Here is a 19,121-nt window from a genome sequence, read left to right as displayed (position 1 = left end):
GTATCTAGAGTTATTTGCACAGATGAGATTCCGCCAATTGCGTTCCCCATATCAACCCACCTGGGTAAGTAGAATTTCACTATACCCACTACATGCAGTGCATCTATTTTAAGTCTTATGTACTTGACGGGGTGGAGCTGTAGCCCAGTGGTTAGCGCCGCTGGCTTTTGAACCGAGCAGCCAGAGTGTTTTATGCCCGGCTATGGGTATCAGAATCAGAATCTGTATTTATACTGGAGGAATCCGATGAGCGACAAAGATGTCCAGTATCATCGACCTGGATAACCCCCTTTGCCAACCTGCACTGACCAATCCGGTGAAGTATGGTTAAACAGCCCCACGAATATTACGGTTTGGAGAAGCCTTCGTCCTGCAGTGGATCTACACAGAACTGTTAATCATTTGTTTTACGAATACATTCTTGGTGCTCGTTTCCTTTGGCACTAAGCCGGTGAAAATTCCATATTTCTGTGTCGGGAGTCCAGTCAATACGATTTGACAACCATGGTAACATTCAAAGGTGGCACTTCTTATCTTTCTTGTCACCCTGGATAAAATGTGACAAGAAGACACCGCTCATTTTATTGGCGTGGCACCCAGAGGTCAGCATTCAAGGGGATTATGACTAACTCGCCTGGTATAAAGGAGGTCGTGGGTTCGATTCCGACCCTGGCGCCTGCTGTATATTTGGAGTTTGCATGTTCGCTCTCCCTGTGGCCGTGTGGACTTTTCTCCGGGTCGTCCGGTTTTTCCCTCCATTTAGAATCAACATCAGGCGTTTTCGTATTTGGCCACTGCTATAAATGTCCACGTGATAGGCCACTTCGTTGAGCTATCATTTGTGGCCAGGTCGCTTCTGAAAAAAAGCCACTTAGCTCGGTAGGCCTTACCTGGTAAACATCAAATATAGTTTAGTTTAGAGTCGCCCTTGTCGCTGGGGGACCAATGACCAGGATGACTTCTCAACGCGAGATCCTTTTCCCTCCCTGAAGGGTGGCAGGAATTGTGGCGCAACATCGCCGCACACGAGGAGCTCGTTACCGACTTTGTATGTAGTGACATAGAATCGGTCACGTCGCAGCATAGCGCTGGCTGCTGGCGGGGAAGGGGATCTGCAGCTACAGCAGCCTTCACTGACAGCAGGCCAGGTAATAGACCAGGGAAGGATCTACGGGAAGGGGCACACCGAGAACCCGCTAGTAGGTTCCAGAAGGGGGCGTGGCTGGGGGCGGAGCCAGGCCACGCTGACAGTAAAAGAAGGGCCCCGGGAGGGGACCTCGAGGCTGTCGTGTGGAGTGGGATCCCCGTCGTGCTGCTGGAGTCTTCGCCGCTGTCTCCGTCTTCACCATCTCGGTGTCGCCAGTCAGGCAGTCTACGCAGCTGCCCTGACTGGGAACCGTAGTTCAAATAGTGACGATTTATAAAGTGTTAACTGTCAGGCCGTGTTAATAAACAGAGTGCCTCCTACTCTTAGTGTCTCCAAGTCAGTCACTACACATACAAAAACTCTCGGGGGTTCAACTCCTATTTAAGACACCGTGGTCAGCCCTAAATCATTGCAGAACAGCGCACGGCAGATGCGGTCACCTCCATCGATGATGGAAAATGAAGAAGAGTCCGCAATGTGACTGCTGCGATCCAAAGAGCCAGAACATGGATGAGGTGATCCAGCGCTGCCCCCCGCACTGCCGATTCACAGAGCTTTCTCACGTGATCACACACTGCCCCCCCCCCCCCCCCACACCGATTCGCAGAGCATGGAACACGAGATCGATCACTGCCGCCTGCATCGCCGAATTGGCGGCAATTTCACCGACACCCACCAAGCTTCCACAGAGGCAACCGGATGGCTAAATCACCTCCATATCCACAACAGATAACCTTTGTCGTGGATATGGAAGAAGAGGACACGGTTTCGTCTTCGCTCAATCCTCCGTGACCTTCAGCCATCCCGAGTCACTCCCGCCGGCCCCCGCAGCGAGAGCGGCCGGTGCGTCGTCATGTATTGTTGTCGGCGGGCGGTGGCAAAATACAACGCCACTGAATAACGAATGCGTCGGTGAAATATTCACGAGCTCCGAGTCGGAATTCAACACTCGGCAGCGGGCAGCGTGACGCGAGTGGCGCATATCCACTTTCGTTGCAGGCGACGGTCAGGCTCCTTTTGTGCGAGGCTGGTTGCGACGCTGCGCTTCCATTTGGGAGATGTGACCTGGGAGACAGGAACATGTTTGGCCGCAGCTGTGCCAAAGTTGCGACGTTTTGGTGGAGACCTGGGGCCGCTCTACCAGCAGGTATGTGGACACGCGGTGGCGGTGGCCGGGGCTGCGATTGTGTTCGGCGAACGGTGGCAATAGAGAGGGCTCGTGTGCCGTGTCGCAATAAGCGGTGACCGTGCCACGTGGAAGTGGTTCTCAACCCTCGTTTTGGCGACTGTTACCCCTTGGTTGAATTTAGTTTCAACCGAGTACGCCCACTTGTTCTGAGCCAAACATGGTTCTGAGAAAGAAAGAAAGAAATGTATGAATTAATGAACATCCATATTTTTACCGATTCGTCCATTTTGTGTAGGTATATCCGAACTCGCTCGTAACTGCAAGCGAATAAATAGACACTCTGCTTGCATGATGTAATTTGTTCGCGCTCGCTGCTTACTCTTGGAAGCCCCGTTGTTTACGATCAATGAGTTTAGAAAGGTCTTTTTTTATCGTTTAAGGTTACCATATGGGATTTAAATGTTATCGTCGTTATTTTTTCTTGGCAGATTCATACGTGATTTTTCACCAATGACTCTCACGTATCATGTAATTTCACGCAATTTATCAATCACCTCGCGTACCCCGTTGGGACATTGCCACGTGTCCCCAGGGGTCCGCGTACCCCCCCCCCCCCCCCGGTTGAGAACCACGTATGGGACTGCACCAGCCTGCCGACCGAGTCGCCCTTTGAAGACGAGCAGTGAACTCGTGAGACACCGAGAAGTACAAACAAGACCAGGTGGTTTCCTTATTCAAATATGTTCCGCTGGGAAACATTGCTCGGAGGGCACGTTGGTTGTGAGCCTCAAAGGTTGCCTTATATTGTGTTTGGTGATTGCAGCCTGCCATTTACGGTTTGTTTGTTAAATTGAAAAGTCACTCGCACTGGTGTGTAAAATGTTGTGTTGCGTAACAAAGCGTGTTTTTGTTAGGATATGCGGAATTCAAATAATTACTGCATTGTATATATTTGTTGCGTGGAAGTGGTGGAATGTGCTATCCAAGCCATTACAAATAATGGCGGGGTGGGGGGGGGGTTGAATGAGACGAGGATTGTGCATCGGATGAGGCACGGGTTCTGCATTTGACGAGTACGGGAATCATTGCCGACTCAAGTTTGAGTCCCGGCCAGATGTTGGAGGGAATGTAAGTTCCTGCAGGGCTGTATTGTGGGCAACAGCTTCCTGTGCAACAAAACCAATTGTTGCATTAGACTCGCCACGGTGACTAGGAGATGTTATCTTTATCGCCTGGTATGCAGGAGGCTGTGGCTTCGATCCCGAATCTGACGCCTGCTGCTGTATATTTGGAGTTTGCGGCGTCTCACTCCGTGGTCGCGTGGATGTTTTTTTCCGGGTCCTCTGGTTTTCCCCTCCACATTTAGAAACGCGCGTTCAGAGTATTTGGCTGCTATAAATTTCCACGCGATAAGCCACTTCGTTGGAGCTATAAGTTGTGGCCAGGTCACTTTCGAAAAAGAGCCATATAGCTCAGAGAGCCTCACCTAGTACAATAAAATAGCTGTAGTTTTAGTTTATTCCTGCACGTGTCCCCACATCTATGCTGCCAGCTTTCACCGACCCGTACTGACCAGCGTGGTGAAGTATGGCAAAATAGCATCCACGACATGCACAGCGGGGTGAGGAGACCCTCATCCAGCAGTGGATTGACAAAAGGGGCTGTAGGTGTCCATTTGCAATGACACTTGCCCCTCCGGCATGCAAAGCTAACGCAGGTGATTTGTGTTTGTGGTAATGTTTACAGCCAGGAGCAGAGGGCACGCGCTGCTATTAATGAAGACATGAGGCCGCATGGAGCCACTGCCCAGTTCGGCCTCCACAGCCACGCCACTCACAAGGCAGAGGTGACGAAGGGAGACAGAGATGGGGTCTCAGGCACCCTGCCACACTCTGTCTGGAAGGTGTCGATTCGAAAGTTGACACCAAACATTTCTTCAACTAAGTCCAATAAAAATCGGTTCTCCCTCGCGATGATGCACTTTGGGGCCGTCCATAAATGACGTCACGCACCTAGGGGGGGGGTCAGACATTTGTGACTGTGTGTGACGAGGGGGGGGGGTGAGAAATGTGACGTCACGTCAAAATGCACAACTTTAAATAAATATAGGCAACACTTTCTACTTAATTAAATAGACTTTTTAATAAATGTTTTCTCCTACAACATCAGAGTGCAGAGCCACATTAAATATGCACTACAATGACAATAGTTTAAAGCGATTTGAAGCATGTTTTATTTTTTGGGGGGTAGGGGCAGAGCTTTGTGACGTCATATTTGAGGGCGTGTCTGACTTTTTGTGACGCCGTGTGACGAAGGGGGGGGGTCAAAAATCGTCCAAAATCGCGTGACGTCATTTATGGACGGCCCCTTACACAGACGTATAGACTCTCACACATACTCATGGGACTCACTCACACGGATGCCCACATACTCTTACAGATACTGACGGACTTACATGCATAGCACATGACTAGTGTCACGTGATCTATATTTGCTGATGAGCATGGTGATAGTGATGACGGCTGTGATTAAGATATTCACGTGGCGTCGAAGGAGCGTAGGCGAGTAGTAACATTGTGGGTGTGTGAGTGTCTGTACGTGTACGTCTATGGGTCTCCATCTGTGTGAGTCTGTGGGTCTCTATAGAGTCGATTGGTGTCCATGGGTGTGCGTCTGTGGTCTCCAATGAGTCTATAGGTCTCCGTGTGTGTGAGTCTATGGGTATCTGTAAGAGTCTGTTGGTCTCTGTGTGTGTGAGTCTATGGGTATCTGTAAGAGTCTGTTGGTCTCCGTGTGTGTGAGTCTCTGGGTCTCTGTAAGAGTCTGTTGGTCTCCGTGTGTGTGAGTCTATGGGTCTCTGTAGGAATCTTTTGGTATCCGTGTGGTGTTAGTCTCTGGGTCTCTGTACAATTCTGTTGGTCTCCATGTGTGTGAGTCTCTGGGTCTCTGTACAAGTCTGTTGTTCTCCGTGTGTGTGAGTCTCTGGGTCTCTGTAGGAATCTTTTGTTATCCGTGTGGTGTTAGTCTCTGGGTTTCTGTACAAGTCTGTTGGTCTCCATGTGTGTGAGTCTCTGGGTCTCTGTACAAGTCTGTTGTTCTCCATGTGTGTGAGTCTCTGTAAGAGTCTGTTGGTCTCCGTGTGTGTGAGTCTCTGGGTCTCTGTAGGAATCTTTTGGTATCCGTGTGGTGTCAGTCTCTGGGTCTCTGTACAAGTCTGTTGGTCTCCATGTGTGTGAGTCTCTGGGTCTCTGTACAAGTCTGTTGGTCTCCGTGTGTGTGAGTCTCTGGGTCTCTGTAGGAATCTTTCGGTATCCGTGTGGTGTTAGTCTCTGGGTCTCTGTAAGAGTATGTTGGTCTCCATGTGTGTGAGTCTCTGGGTCTCTGTAAGAGTCTGTTGGTCTCCGTGTGTGTGAGTCTCTGGGTCTCTGTAGGAATCTTTCGGTATCCGTGTGGTGTTAGTCTCTGGGTCTCTGTAAGAGTATGTTGGTCTCCATGTGTGTGAGTCTCTGGGTCTCTGTAAGAGTCTGTTGGTCTCCGTGTGTGTGAGTCTCTGGGTCTCTGTACAAGTCTGTTGTTCTCCATGTGTGTGAGTCTCTGGGTCTCTGTAAAAGTCTACTGGTCTCCGTGTGTGTGAGTCTCTGGGTCTCTGTAGGAATCTTTTGGTATCCGTGTGGTGTTAGTCTCTGGGTCTCTGTAAGAGTCTGTTGGTCTCCATGTGTGTGAGTTGTGTGGGTATCTGCCTGAGTTTCCTCTCTGTTTCTTCCTGGCTCTGTTGCCTCCCTTTGCCGCTTCTAACGTCGTCTTTCTGCTCAGCCTTAAGTCTCATTATTTTGCCGGTCTCTTTTTTTCACCAACGCAACTAACGCGGGTGTAAGAATGTATTTATAAATGCGTATCGACGTGCTACATATGTGTGTTCTCTCCATATACGTTGGCGTAACATTGCATGTGTACTGTGTAGCAATGACACCCACGTTAACATGGAATGTTGGCATGTGGTTGGAACTGTTGGACCAACGTTACCCCAACGTTGGCCCAACGTTCCGTGTTTATTGTGTTGCATCTCCCCTGTCGTCTATTATTAACGAAGAACAATTAACGGTCCAGGTGAGGGCCGTGTTCCTGGGCTCCGGGCTGCCCCCGCTAACCGTGCGACACAGGCCCACGATGGGGCTCGGCTCCGCTGTGGGGCTCGGCTCCGTGACGGGGCCCAGCTCCGCTGTGGGGCCCAGCTCCGCGGTGGGGCCCAACTCCGCGATGGGGCCGTCTGCACTGGCACGGGGCTCACAGGTGCAGGACGTGCGCGTTCACCAGCAGCCGTGGGGCGGCAGCGTGGTGTGCGCCTACCGGGGAATGCTCCGAGCTGGGGGTGAGTGGAGTGTTACTTAGGGGGTCGTTGGGCCATTAGGTCAACGTGGCGATGTTGCAGGTGGCGTTTGAAAGAATCTCGTAGGCGAGGGTTTGAGAGGTGAAAATGGAGCAGGCTGTGAGGCACAGAACCCCTTTGAGGCAGTGGGGAGTCCGAGGTGAATATTTACATACAGGATTCAGGGTGGGAGTCCATCATCCAGCAGTGGAATGATATTATGTAACAATGTCAGCTTCTCGCGCACACAGTAGTCGCTCACTATCATAGAGAGAGGCATGCGGAACCACAGAAAAGCAGGAAGGCAGTTTAACACGTAGGCTTTCACGACCAATATTATTCATAACATAGGTTTTTGGGTTAGATCGTCTAAAGGAAGGCAGCCACGCAGTAAACCGGCACCAAGAATTGCCCAAGCTCTGCGATCCTCTTTATATTGAGGTGTTATCGGCCAATTAATGAGTGTCGACACAAGTGGGAGGAAACCCGAGAACCCAGATTAAACCCACGCGCGCGAGGGGGAAACACTGTATCCCAATCAGACGGGGTAGTTGGGAGTCCACATTGTTGCTGTACAGGCGTGTCTCGCTCAACGAGTGTTCTTTCTACGAGAATTCGCCACAACGAGCAATTTTAATTGAGACGAAATTTGTTTCGCAAAAACGAGCTAACTGTTCGTTTAGTGAGCGGAGACCGACCAATCAAATTCGTCCTGCGGCCCGCAGCTGTTCACCAGCTTTCCTGTGTGGCCACGTGTGGGAGAGGGGGGCCTCATGGTGGCACGATAATGGGTGAGGGGGGGGGCTAATTAATTGCAGACACTGAGAACAGGCACCTTGCATGTATGTTGTTGAACTTCTTTCGCACCATACGTAGCCAGCCGTGCTTATGGGAGGTGTGGGGGAAGGACAACAAACTAAACACAAAAAGCAGTTCTAAAAAAATACGTTTTCAATTAATATTCAAAAGTGGATAGCGACAGTGGCTTCCTAATATCGGAAGGAAGAGCGAGCATCGTGGTTCTTCATGTGTGGTGGAATATTTGATGTTTTATTGCTTTATTTTAAAATCATAATTTGCAGTTCTCACGGTAAAAAAAAGTTGTTCAAGAGTGCAACATTTTGTGGCTGAAATGTCGCTCAGCTTTTAACAATCGGAGTCGATGGGGAAACGATGATCCTCTAACACGTTATCCCGGAACGTAATTCACTCGTTAAGCGAGACACGCCTGTATTGGCTTCTCGCGATCCAGGGTTACGGCAACTCCTCGACGCCCATTGGAAGGGAAATTTCACAACATTTGTGTGAACCGCCCAATCTTCACTTCCTCCACAGTGCTGAATTCGATTGTCGTCCACGTGCACAGCCATCACCGCCCCGCTAATTGATAAAGGTCTGTACATGTATTATTATTGTTGTTTTTGTACGGTTCAACCTAATTGAAGGGTCCACTTGCATTCTGGTCAACGGTCAACAGACTTGCATGCGAATTGGAATGTCCCCAGGGGCAAGGCAGGAGTTGTGACAGGTGTACGCGCATTTGAGTGCAGTACCCAAGTGGTGTGTGTGCATCTGAAGGATAACCGGACAGATTGGAGGGTAGCACGAGAAGGCTCATCAGGTCAGATCGATAGGTGTCGAGTCTAAGTGAGAGGTCAAGTCAAGCATGCGACAGTGCCATGGTACAAACAAAATTAAGAGGTAAAGCTGCAGCCCTACAATCACTTGTTCACTCCACTTCGTTGTCAACCCCTTATCAGTGCCTACCTTATTGCAGACCAATTCAAACTGTATTGGTCACCGCGTGCCCTTATAAATCTCAATGTTCATCCTACAAAGTTCCATCGTAAGGGAGAAACACACAAACAAATAGACAAAAAAAATCGTGTCCATATTGAAACGGCTATACGCCGTATGGACCTCCAAATTAAATGTCCCTGTACAAGAATGTGGAGTAAACCGCATGGGTTGCCAGCTTTGAGGTTGAAATACAATTCAAAAATTCAACCGGGGGGGGAGGGGGAGGGGTTAACAGTCGCCAAACCAACTTTGAGAAACCACTGCCATGGAGAATGAACTCTCTTGGCCAACGGCGGTTAGAAAAAGCTCCGAGTCTGATGCTCTCATCGCGTTGCCCCCCCCCCCCTATTCCCTTCCCCAGACTCATTTGCGTTCTGCTCCCGCCGCCGCTGCCACCGGCCCCTGAGTCTGAGCTTCCACATTGGGGGGCTCCCCGCGGGCCGCGTCTCCTGCTGCTGCGAGTTGCCCCTGCGCGGTGGGGCCGCCGTGCCCGGGGGGCGCTTCCACATCGCCGGCGTCGAGGGAGGAACTCCGTGCGCTCGGTGCGCGCCCACTGCCGGGCCACCCCCTCGCTGTTTCCGTGTGTGCGTGGTGGGTGGGGGGGGTTGCACTCTGTGTGTCTGTCTGTCTGTGCGCGTGTGGTGTTGGAGCTGTGGTGTGGTGGTTAGCGTTATGCTGCGCTACGAACCTGGCGACCCGAGTTCGATTCCCGCTCACCAACACCCAGTGACGATATTCTGAACCGGTTCCTGGGCTTCACCTAGGTCGACTCAGCCTCAAATGGCTGAGTCGACCTGGTGCGGTGCGTATATACATCGCCGCTGAGGATAAAAAGGCGGCCGGGCGAGGTGGTGGCCACCCACCCCCTCGTGTGCCGTTCTGGTCTTCATAGGTGCTCGCTAACAGCGCTTGCCCCAATAGTTTGTAAAGGCTGCACGGGGTATCCTTGCCTGTGGTCTGTCGACTCGGCCTCAAATGCGGTGTAGTAATCATCGCCACTAGGGAGACAAAGGCGGCCCGGGCGTGGGGTTGGCCACCCTCCCCCCACCACCTCGTGTGCCGTGCCAGCCTGCATAGGTGCTCGCGAAAAGCACTTGCCCCAACAATGTATTGAAGAGATCTTTGTCAGTGTTGGTGTTTAAAGATAACAGTGGTTCATCTTCTTGGTTCTTTCGGTAAAGTTACGTAGAAGGGAAATAATAAAATAATAATAAATAAAACATAATAAAATACAATTGTATTTTATTATGTTCTTTCGGTAAAGTCACATAGAAGGGAAATACTAAAATAATAATAAATTAAACATAATAAAATACAATTGTATTTTATTATGTTCTTTCGGTAAAGGCACGTAGAAGGGAAATAATTAAATAATAATAAATTTAACATTATAAAATACAATTATATTTTATTATGTTTTATTTTTATTATTTTATTATTTCCCTTCTACGTGACTGTACCGAAAGAACCAAGAAGATAAATCCCTGCAGTCACGAAAGCTTTAAATCGAAATATAACAGTGGTTGTTTTCTCCTGGTTAGACAAATCCTCGTTCTTGCAAAACAATTCCACCTGCTCAGAACCAGTGCCCATCGTCAGTTCATGAGGAACACTCGTTCTCTGTTTTGACTTTGATCCTTATTTGTCAACAGCGATTGCCTTCTGGGAATACAGGTCCCTGTCGTACGGGATGGGAGAATCTGGGATTAGTTTATCTTTCTTTGCGAAACAGGTGCAGTGCAGTACTGGGTCTGGGCAAACCGAGCTGCACCTTCCAGACGAACTCCGTGGCCTCGTGCCCCCTCCCTCATCACCTCCCCCCGGCGCTCACCAGGGACGGGTCCCCCTACCTCCACGGGGTCCGGCCCTTCCTCAGGCGCGCCGCCTCCAGGAGGCCAGACGGCCTCGCCAAAGCGTCCACCGCCGACAGCAGAAGCCGCTTCGAGCTAGCCTCGTGGACCGACCGATACTCGCTGGGTCGCGACGACAGGCGTTGCTTGTACGCGGGCAGGACCGTGACGGACACTGAGCGCACGGCGGTGGGGCGCGTGAGGCCCCGCGGAAGCTTCGAGGAGGACAGGAGCGTCGAGGAGGTGCCCGTGTCACCCAGGGGCGTGGAGTCGAGTCGCAGGGAGCGCGCGAGACCCGGAGGCAGGAGCGGCGTTGACTTGGACGCCGGCTTTGAACCGGACGCCGGCTTTGAACCGAAATGCAGGAGACGCGAGAAGATGGCGAGGAGCGCTCGTGGCCACGTCGATGACTTGAGCCGCAAAGTTCACGGCAGAAGGTGGAGGAGGGCTGCGGGTGGTGCTGCTGCTGCCACTGCTGCTGATTTCAGCGATAATGATGCCACTGATGGTGGTGGCAGTGAAGATGCCAGTGATGTGAGTAGAGACGGCAAGTTTAGTGGACGGTGTGGAGAGGTCAAGGGAGGCGTGGGGTTTTTCGATGGGGACAGTGAGGACTTTAAAAACGGCGATGATGCGGATCGAGACGCAGCTGGTCGTGGCCGTGACCGTGGTTACAGTGGCGATGGTGATGTGGTGAGAATGGGCAAAGATGGAGATGGTGGCGATGGGACTGTGCAATCCGTCTCTGCACGTGGTCATCAACTTCACTCGGAGTGCAGGTTTCCTGCGCAGGGTGAGTAATTAATAATGTTACACGAACATTCCACCGTGTATAACGCAAACGCACAATTTAATTCACGTTCGGTGTTTTATTTCTTTGGAGACTTTTCAATAGATTTTTGGATGTTTAGTCGATTGGATTTTTTAAAAATATTACTTTTAACAATTATACGAATAATGTTTAATTATGTCAATTAAAATAATTCCAAAAAATCATTTATTTACTCAAAAGAACCTCAACTGAGTCTCGACTCATTTACAGAGGATGCAATTCTTTACTAAGTATACTGCGTGGCCGAGCCACCATTGAAACATTGAGCTGACAAGCTCAATGGGCCTTACCTGAAATAATCTGACCGACTGTTTTGCGCAATTCTGTGACGATTATCTGAATCGGTCCTGGGCCTTCCCAAGGTCGACTCAGCCTCAAATGAGTACCTTGTGTGGTGTGTAAACCTCGCCACTGGGGAGACAAAGGCGGCCGGGCGCGGTTCTGGCCACCCACCCCCTCGTGCGCTGTGCCGGCCCTCATAGTAGCTACTCGCTAACAGCACTTGCCCCCATTGTCTGTCACCGCTATTACCAGGGAACTTTGTCATTTTTCGATTTAAAGCTTTTGTGACTGCAGGGATTCATATTCTTGGTTCTTTCGGTAAAGTCACATAGAAGGGAAATAATAAAATAATATAAATAAAACATAATATAATAAAATTCTCACGACGTTTTGGCCACAACGCAAGCAGCCGTTGTGGCCGAAACGTCGTGAGAATTGTATTATATGATGTTTTATTTTTTATTATTTTATTATTTCCCTTCTATGTGACTTTACCGAAAGAACCAAGAATTCTACTTTGTCATTGTCTTGTTATGCGTTCACTAACCCCCTCCATCAATCGCATTTATCCCTCAACATCTCCACTAAACCCTCCGCGCAGTGCACGCGTTGTCTCCGGCACGCGCCCTCCTGTCTGGCCTCTCGGGGATTTCGCGAACCGTGTGCTCCCCCTCCCCGGACCCGGAGCCGAGCGACTCGAGTTCTGAAGACGACGGGACGCGTGCCAGGCACGCGAGATATCTGCACAAAAGTAAAAGCACCGGGAAAAGTACGACGTCTGATTTCACTGCAAATTATCTGATGGACGATTCACTGCCGCTGAAAATGTGTCAAGTTATAGTTACGAGATGGTTGACCACATGTTTGGCTATTTTAGTCCACTAAGACTGAGAGAATGACAAAAAATACACAGATTTACACTTGACAAAAATTCCACATTTTCTCGTCGACCAACAAAGTCTATTACTACAAGAGACAATGCTGGCTGAGTTAATGCTGGAGATGGCCATAAGCAGGGAGACATGGACTTGTTGCCATTGTGGTAATGTCTCCTCATCAGGCCAGCTGGTGCTGTGGTCATAACACAGCACTTAGTTCATGACTTAAAATTCCAAACGAGGCTCAGCTCAGCCTATACCTCTCTGGATTTAATTGAAAATCAGTACCACTTTGTGGGCAGTCAGCAGTGGTTGTCCCGTGGCTCGACTTATCTCACCTCTACTGGACATATGTGAAAATGAGCTTGAAGTCTCATTTGATTCCCCCCCAGTATATTCTAATTCTGTTTGGATGGGGAAACTCTGTCCTGCTTTCGAAAGGCTATGCTGGCACGACTGTCATCAACGAGTAATTTCTTATACCCATACTGATGTGGTGTAATGGTTGCAATCCACAGCTCGCCAGTTCAATCTCCCAGCGTGGCAGTTGAAACAGTGTGTATTTGTCTGAAATCATTCTGCCTCTGTTCACCCAACAGTACGAATGGATACATCATAGTTAGTCGATGGGCCGGTTGTGTGTGGTTGAGTTAAGTTTGGCTACGTTCCAGCTCTTTCAAAACATATGTCCAGCGCTTCTTCTAGTAGAGACCCTTCCGCTAGAAGTGGTGTGGCCAAGCAATTGCAGGGCTGCACCTTGGCCTCTGACCTCTGTCAAGGCACAGCCCTGCAATGGATGAAGGCCTCCCGAAAAAAGTTCAGGTCGTGGGGGTCATTTGACCATACGTCACCACGCCGGTCAGTGCAGCTTGGTGAAGATGGGGAGCGTAGACGTGGGACCACAGGAGCATCGGACGACAACTGATTTTACTGCACTGCTGTTGCCGCACGCAATTAAGTTCCGCAATAGACCACAATCCATGTTTTATGCACAGTGCTTGGTGGTCAAATCACTATCCAGGCTCAACCCTGGTCCACCTGCAAGATCTGATAAAACCAGGAGCATGCCAGGTGATTTGGTTATAGTCGTTTGCTACACGTGTTCGTGTTTTAATTCCTTCTGTAGGAACTTGGCCATCTGCCCGATCACAAGAGTTTGGGCCGGGGTTCGTTTTTAAAGCCGGCGCCGCCGTGGGGGTCTCACGATTCCCACCGGCTTCCCCTGAAGTACCGGAGTTCCCATCTACGAGCAGGGGCCACGTCCCAGACGTGGCACGAGCAGCGCTCGCACTCGCGGACACCACCTCGGGGCGAGCAGAGGCTCCGTTCGGCGACGTCAATGGTGGAGCAGCCCCGACGTCGGTCGAGAACCACGGGGCTCCATCGACGGAGCAGTCATTTACTGGAATGTCGAGCTACGGCAGAGGTAGGGGGGGTGCTCGGAGACGACACGATGTGGGCCCAGCGGCAAGCGCTTCCGAAGACTCCATCCTGACGTTGGTTGGACTTCAAGGTGGGTTCGTTTATCTCACAACTGAATAAGAAAGCGCACAAAACGTAAATGGCAGCCAGGTGAGATGCAGGAGATAGTGCCACGGTTGGGTGAAGGTCAGGGGTCGGCGCTCATATTAGTGAGGGCTATGGGTAAAGTTAAACACATTCCTGCGGAGGGAGCTGGTAGGAACGTTGGGTTGCTCGGTCAATGGCCAGGGTCAACGGCGGCGTGGTGTATTCCGCAAATATGGCCGACTGTGAGGGCGGGCACAAGCCGGCGTGAGTAGGTTAAACGTTGAGTTTTATAAGGGCACCACGGGGTGACCAGCCCCTCCCCACCCTCCCCACTCAGCCCCTCCCCACCCTCCCCACCCAGCCCCACACTCCCCACCCAGCCCCTCCCCACCCTCCCCTCCCCACCCAGCCCCTCCCCACCCTCCCCTCCCCACCCAGCCCCTCCCCACCCTCCCCTCTCCACCCAGCCCCACCTCTCCCATTTTTAGATGCACGACGGACGAACGGACACAATAATCCCCTGTGAGTTTAGTCACCTCGTGAAGCCCATTGAGCTATGCATCTCTTTTCCCAGGGCAATTTGGCCAGCAGACAACAGTTATGAGCAAGGCTACGGTTTGGTTAGCTAACTTGTCAGGGTTAGGGTTAAGGGGCTAGAGTTACGGATAGAGTAGTGAGGTAAGTAGGCATCAGGGTCACAGAGATTCGATTGAAGATGATTCTACTTAATGTTTCTGTCTACGTCACCTTGCCCATTTGCCATGTTCCATATTGGTATGTACATTAACATATAATTATATAAATGGCATAACTGCTTTTTGTCTTTAGTTTGTTTTCCTTCCTCGCACCTCCGGTGTAAAAAAAAATGCAATATACATAACATGTACATATGAGCTTTATAGCTCATCGAATTCCTCGAGTATAAATAAATATTGTGATTCTGATTCAGATATAAATAGTATCATTAAATCTGATTGATTCCTTGGGGAGAAATTTGATGCGTGAATCATTTGCTGCAAGAGTTGATTTTCGTGGATGCATCAACGCGTCGCTCTGGTCCTAGTTGACATGCATCAGGTCATCTGACCCTCCTCACTCCTCAAATTCACAGATTTATCAGTTTTTGTGGTCACGATTAAAGAATCTCTTCCAGCTGCCTTGTTTGTTCCGCCTGTGTTTCCCACACCGCCGATTAGCACAGTTGGCTAAGTACAGTGCGAACTAAGTGCAACATACATACACAAGATTAGCACGGTTGGCTTACGTATGGTGTGAAAGAAGTTCAACATACATACACAGTTATTCTGTCAGACCATCAGTTTACCAGGCAAAATTGCGCATATTTCCCATACACGTCGAATAATAAATTGTGTACAGTTCGATAGAACATATACGGTACGTGAGAAACAAACTGACGAATAGATACATTACACTGGTCAACACACTTTTTCTGGCATAAGGTATTCCAATGGTTTTAAGGTAATTTCGGGGTGCTGATTCCAAATCTGGCATCAGTTTTTGTCTATCACATCAGGTTTTTGAGAAATCAAATATTGCATTTTCAATAAAAACTGCAGAAGAAAAAATTATAAATAAATGTGGATATCTACAATAAAATTATATTATAAACACACTATCCTAAAAATACAGCACCATATTTTAACACTAAAGCAGTCACTGAATCGCAACAACTTGCAATCATAAGTGACACTTAATGTCGGGTAAAATCAATGAAAATGGGGTATGCCGATAGCATAAAATTAGAAGTGATAGAGCAAATCTGAGATCATATTTGGAATCAGCACCCTGAAATTAGTCTGCAAAAATCCAGGCCAGAAAAAAAGTTTTTTTTTTTTTGACCAGTGTTATTCCATGCCTTACAACTAGGAGTAGAGCTGGCGTTAGTATTTGGTTGGCTGGGATTGTTTCGCCCCCTAACGGTTGTGCCCTTCCTTCCCCCCCTGCCAACCGTGGCCTCTTGGCTCCCTCTTCCCTCCGACCGTGTTGCGCCGCTGCTTCACAGGGCCCTCACCGGCGCGGTCCGACTCTCGTGACCCGGCCACCGCGAGCAACGGGTTCCAGGTGCAAACCGTGAGTGGCGAGAACGGCGGAGCCGGGTCCACAAGGGACCGCTTGAGGAGACAGGTACGTGAGGAGACTGGGGGGTGAGGAGACTGGGGGGTGAGGAGACTGGGGAGTGAGGTGCGTGCAAAACGGCTACCACCGAACCCACGGTTATCCGTGCGTGGATCTCCCAGGGATTGAGTATTGACCGTGCTCACGTGTGGCTTCTGCGGGTGATCTGGTCCGATCGTTGGCCGCTCCTCACCCGTAGGTGGGTCACCGACTCGGCAGCGCACACGCTTGCAGTCGCGTCGGCAAGCGAATCGGTTTGCACTCAGAAACAATGACGATAGACGTCATATTCTACGTAGTTGAACGTAATAATAAAAAAAAACAAGATAGGACTAAACGAGGGAAAGCCTCCACTGAGTTTCTGGACTTTCCTCAGGGTGCTTGGACAATTTGTAATTGAGTGTTTCGGGGAATCTAATCAACACAATAGGCAGTGCACCCTTGTACAGTTTGATCTATAGTTTGTCCTACAACAAACCAAATATTTTATGTCAGAGCTGACATCTGCCAAGCCAAAAAACGAATTTATATGTTGACGTTTTGTGTATGTGCAGGTTGAGACCATTGACTCACTCGCCTTGAGAACCTGAATGAGCCTTGGGTGGCTTGAATCCAGACTCGCACTCAGCAGTGAGACCGCCATTATTATGTATGTGCGTATGTCGACATTCTTTCGCACCGTACGTAGCCCACCGTGCTAATTGGGTAATAGAGAGACCCCCGGCCATGGAACGCGAGTTAAATATCTCATTGGTGCTGGCCCAGCACCAGAACAGCCTAAATGAGACCCTCGTGGGCCTCATGAAAAGAGAAACGCACAGCCACAGGGCTTGTACCTTGGGACTCGGCAGTGCCACCTCAAGTGCCCTGACGTGGCCCATTACTAACAGCTTGGACCCTGAACCTCAGCAAGTTAGAACGTGTCTTGAATTGATCAAGGTTATACGAACTCGGGGAAAGAGACGATGGGCAGGAATTCCAAAGCGGAGCAGCGAGGGAGAAAAGGACCCCAGAAAGAAAGTGTTGTGACCTGCAGTGTGTTGGATGAACACGGTACGGATGATACGAACAGTCAGATATACGACTAGTGCCCCAACTTCGGCCCAATTAGTGTTTTGCACAGCAGCAGTAGTAAGTGAGAATAGGTTTTCCCCTTTTTTCTGGCAACAAACACTATCAGAGTAATGAGAGCTCGGGCTGAGCAGCTACATCATGGGACCTCCTTTGCCAGTGCCGTTTTGAGACGAGGCTCAAAAGAAAGCTGTCTCTGGTGTGGACCAATCAGTTTCAAAGGCAATGCCATATATTATCAGAGTATGTTTTTCGATTTAAAGCTTTCGTGACTGCAGGGATTCATCTTCTTGGTTCTTTCGGTAAAGTCACGTAGAAGGGAAGTAATAAAATAATAAATATAAAACATAATAAAATAATTCTCACGACGTTTCGGCCACAACGCAAGCAGCCGTCCTCAGGTGAAGACCAGGTCTGTCGGGGAGACAGCGTCATTCAGACGTTCAGACGCTGTCTCCCCGACAGACCTGGTCTTCACCCGAGGACGGCTGCTTGCGTTGTGGCCGAAACGTCGCGAGAATTATTTTATTGTTTTATTTTTATTATTTTATTACTCCCCTTCTACGTGACTTTACCGAAATAACCAAGAAGAAGAGTATGTTTTGTTTGCATTCTGACCACTAGCATCGTGGTTAATGCAGACATGATTCCTTGTAAGAGGTTTCAGTTAGGTGTTGTAACATCTTAACACCTGTTTTGTTGCCAGAAAAAAGAGGGACAACCTATTCTCATATTTTGGTACCGGTAAAGGAGGTCCCATGAAGCAGTCGTAAGTGTTCGGAGTTAAAGACGAAGGATTTTGCACGGAAAGGAAAAGCAAGCTCCTCCGATGCCTCCTTTACCAGATTGGCGATACAGCCTTTCCACGACAGCGCTGATGAGACTGTGGTACCAAGCAGATTCATAGTTTTATTATCGATAAGTATATCATTGTTAAATCATGGGAGGAATTGTGGAATGCATAGTTTTATTATGGAAAAGGACTATATAGTATTGATTGTTAAATGTTGTGGAATTGACAGTATTACGTGACGTAGTGTCTGTGACATGGCCATTATTTGCCTAGAGAGGGATGCTGCCCCCCATCTCCATCTCCTTCCTGACCCCCCGCCACCCCCACGTTGGCCAGCTGTTATCTCCCTCGCCTGGTATGAAGGAGGTTGTGGATTCGATCCAGACCTTGACACCTGCTGTATATTTGGAGTTTGTACAATTTCTCCGTGGTCGCATGGATTTTTCTCCGGGTCCTCTGGTTTTTTTCCCTCCACATTTAGTATCACACATCACGCGTTTATATTTGGCTGCCATACATTTCCACGTGATAAGAAACTTCGTTGCGCTATCATTTGTGAGAGCCTGGTCGCTTCTGAAAAAATACCGACATAGCCTTACCTGGTAAATAAAAAAAAAACACAGTAAACTCTCTCTCTGTCCACGAGGGTGACGTTCTTGAAAACGCTCGCGAATGCAGTAGGGAACCTTGTTCCAGAACGCAACGGGCAGCCGAGAGGTCGTGCCAAATATTCGTCAGACAGCTTCGAATGTCGGTGGACTGGCACGTACACTCGCGAGTCCGGCGAGTCGCGAGTCGGGAATTAGTGTGAATTGAGTAGCTCGCGAACATGCGAAACTCGTGAATCTAGAACTTGCGCATAGCGAGGGTTTTACTGCAGTTACACGTGTTCTATATTTACCTGTCTGGCACACCAGGTGCAGCATCTGTGCGCGTTCCTGGAGGTGTCGGGGCAGGCGGAGGAGCTGGTGCTGAGGAGGAGTGGTCTGGACGGAGAGCTCTTCTCCCCGCTGTCGGTGGCCATCGCGCGCACGCCCTCGTTCCTCTCCACCCTCAACCTGAACCTCAACGTCCTGAGGGCAAACGGCGCCCGGCTGCTCGCCACGGCGCTCCCCACGCAGAGCCGCCTGAAGACCTTGCTGTGCGTGGCGGAGTCGTGCGCGTCGCGAGCGTGTGCGGCGACGAATATCTGAACCGGTCCCGGGCCTCCCCTAGGTGGACTCAGCCTCATATGAGTACCTGGTGTGCGGCTTGTAAATATCGCCACTAGGGAGACAAAGGCGGTCGGGCGTGGTGTTGGCCACCCACCCCCCTCGTGTGCCGTGCCG

At 49.8% G+C, this 19,121-nt stretch overlaps 2 protein-coding genes and 1 long non-coding RNA gene across 3 annotated transcripts in view; all 3 read left to right on the top strand.

Moving 5' to 3' along the window:
• Nucleotides 1–1,947: 1,947 nt before the first annotated feature.
• LOC144719585 (uncharacterized) lies at nucleotides 1,948–6,639 on the top strand. Its single transcript, XR_013585619.1, has 3 exons — nucleotides 1,948–2,294; nucleotides 4,023–4,122; nucleotides 6,384–6,639. It is a non-coding gene; the product is annotated as an uncharacterized LOC144719585 (long non-coding RNA).
• A 790-nt stretch (nucleotides 6,640–7,429) lies between these two features.
• On the top strand, nucleotides 7,430–12,113 carry LOC144719663 (uncharacterized). The gene is made up of 4 exons (XM_078595801.1): nucleotides 7,430–7,433; nucleotides 8,804–8,984; nucleotides 10,175–10,729; nucleotides 12,008–12,113. The coding sequence occupies exons 1-4, from the start codon at nucleotides 7,430–7,432 to the stop codon at nucleotides 12,111–12,113; spliced, it is 846 nt and encodes a 281-aa protein (XP_078451927.1).
• A 1,245-nt stretch (nucleotides 12,114–13,358) lies between these two features.
• Nucleotides 13,359–19,121, top strand: part of LOC144719583 (ribonuclease inhibitor-like) — a 12,015-nt gene continuing 6,252 nt past the window's right edge. Inside the window, exons 1-3 of the mRNA XM_078595654.1 lie at nucleotides 13,359–13,797; nucleotides 15,817–15,938; nucleotides 18,711–18,934. Of these exons, the coding sequence (XP_078451780.1) occupies nucleotides 13,692–13,797; nucleotides 15,817–15,938; nucleotides 18,711–18,934 (452 nt within the window). The 5' untranslated portion in view covers nucleotides 13,359–13,691. The remainder of the gene's footprint in view (nucleotides 13,798–15,816; nucleotides 15,939–18,710; nucleotides 18,935–19,121) is intronic.

This window comes from Lampetra planeri, chromosome 6 (genome assembly GCF_965212315.1).
Source record: "Lampetra planeri chromosome 6, kcLamPlan1.2.h2, whole genome shotgun sequence".
Lineage (NCBI taxonomy): Eukaryota > Metazoa > Chordata > Hyperoartia > Petromyzontiformes > Petromyzontidae > Lampetra > Lampetra planeri.
This window is presented reverse-complemented; position numbering and strand designations above follow the sequence as displayed.

Bases quoted from the DNA above. Each gene is read 5' to 3' on its own strand.
- LOC144719663 (XM_078595801.1), top strand. The intron at 8,985-10,174 runs GTGCGCGCCCAC...TTTGCGAAACAG, and splicing joins GGAGGAACTCCGTGCGCTCG to GTGCAGTGCAGTACTGGGTC. The intron at 10,730-12,007 runs GTGGAGGAGGGC...CCCTCCGCGCAG, and splicing joins CGCAAAGTTCACGGCAGAAG to TGCACGCGTTGTCTCCGGCA.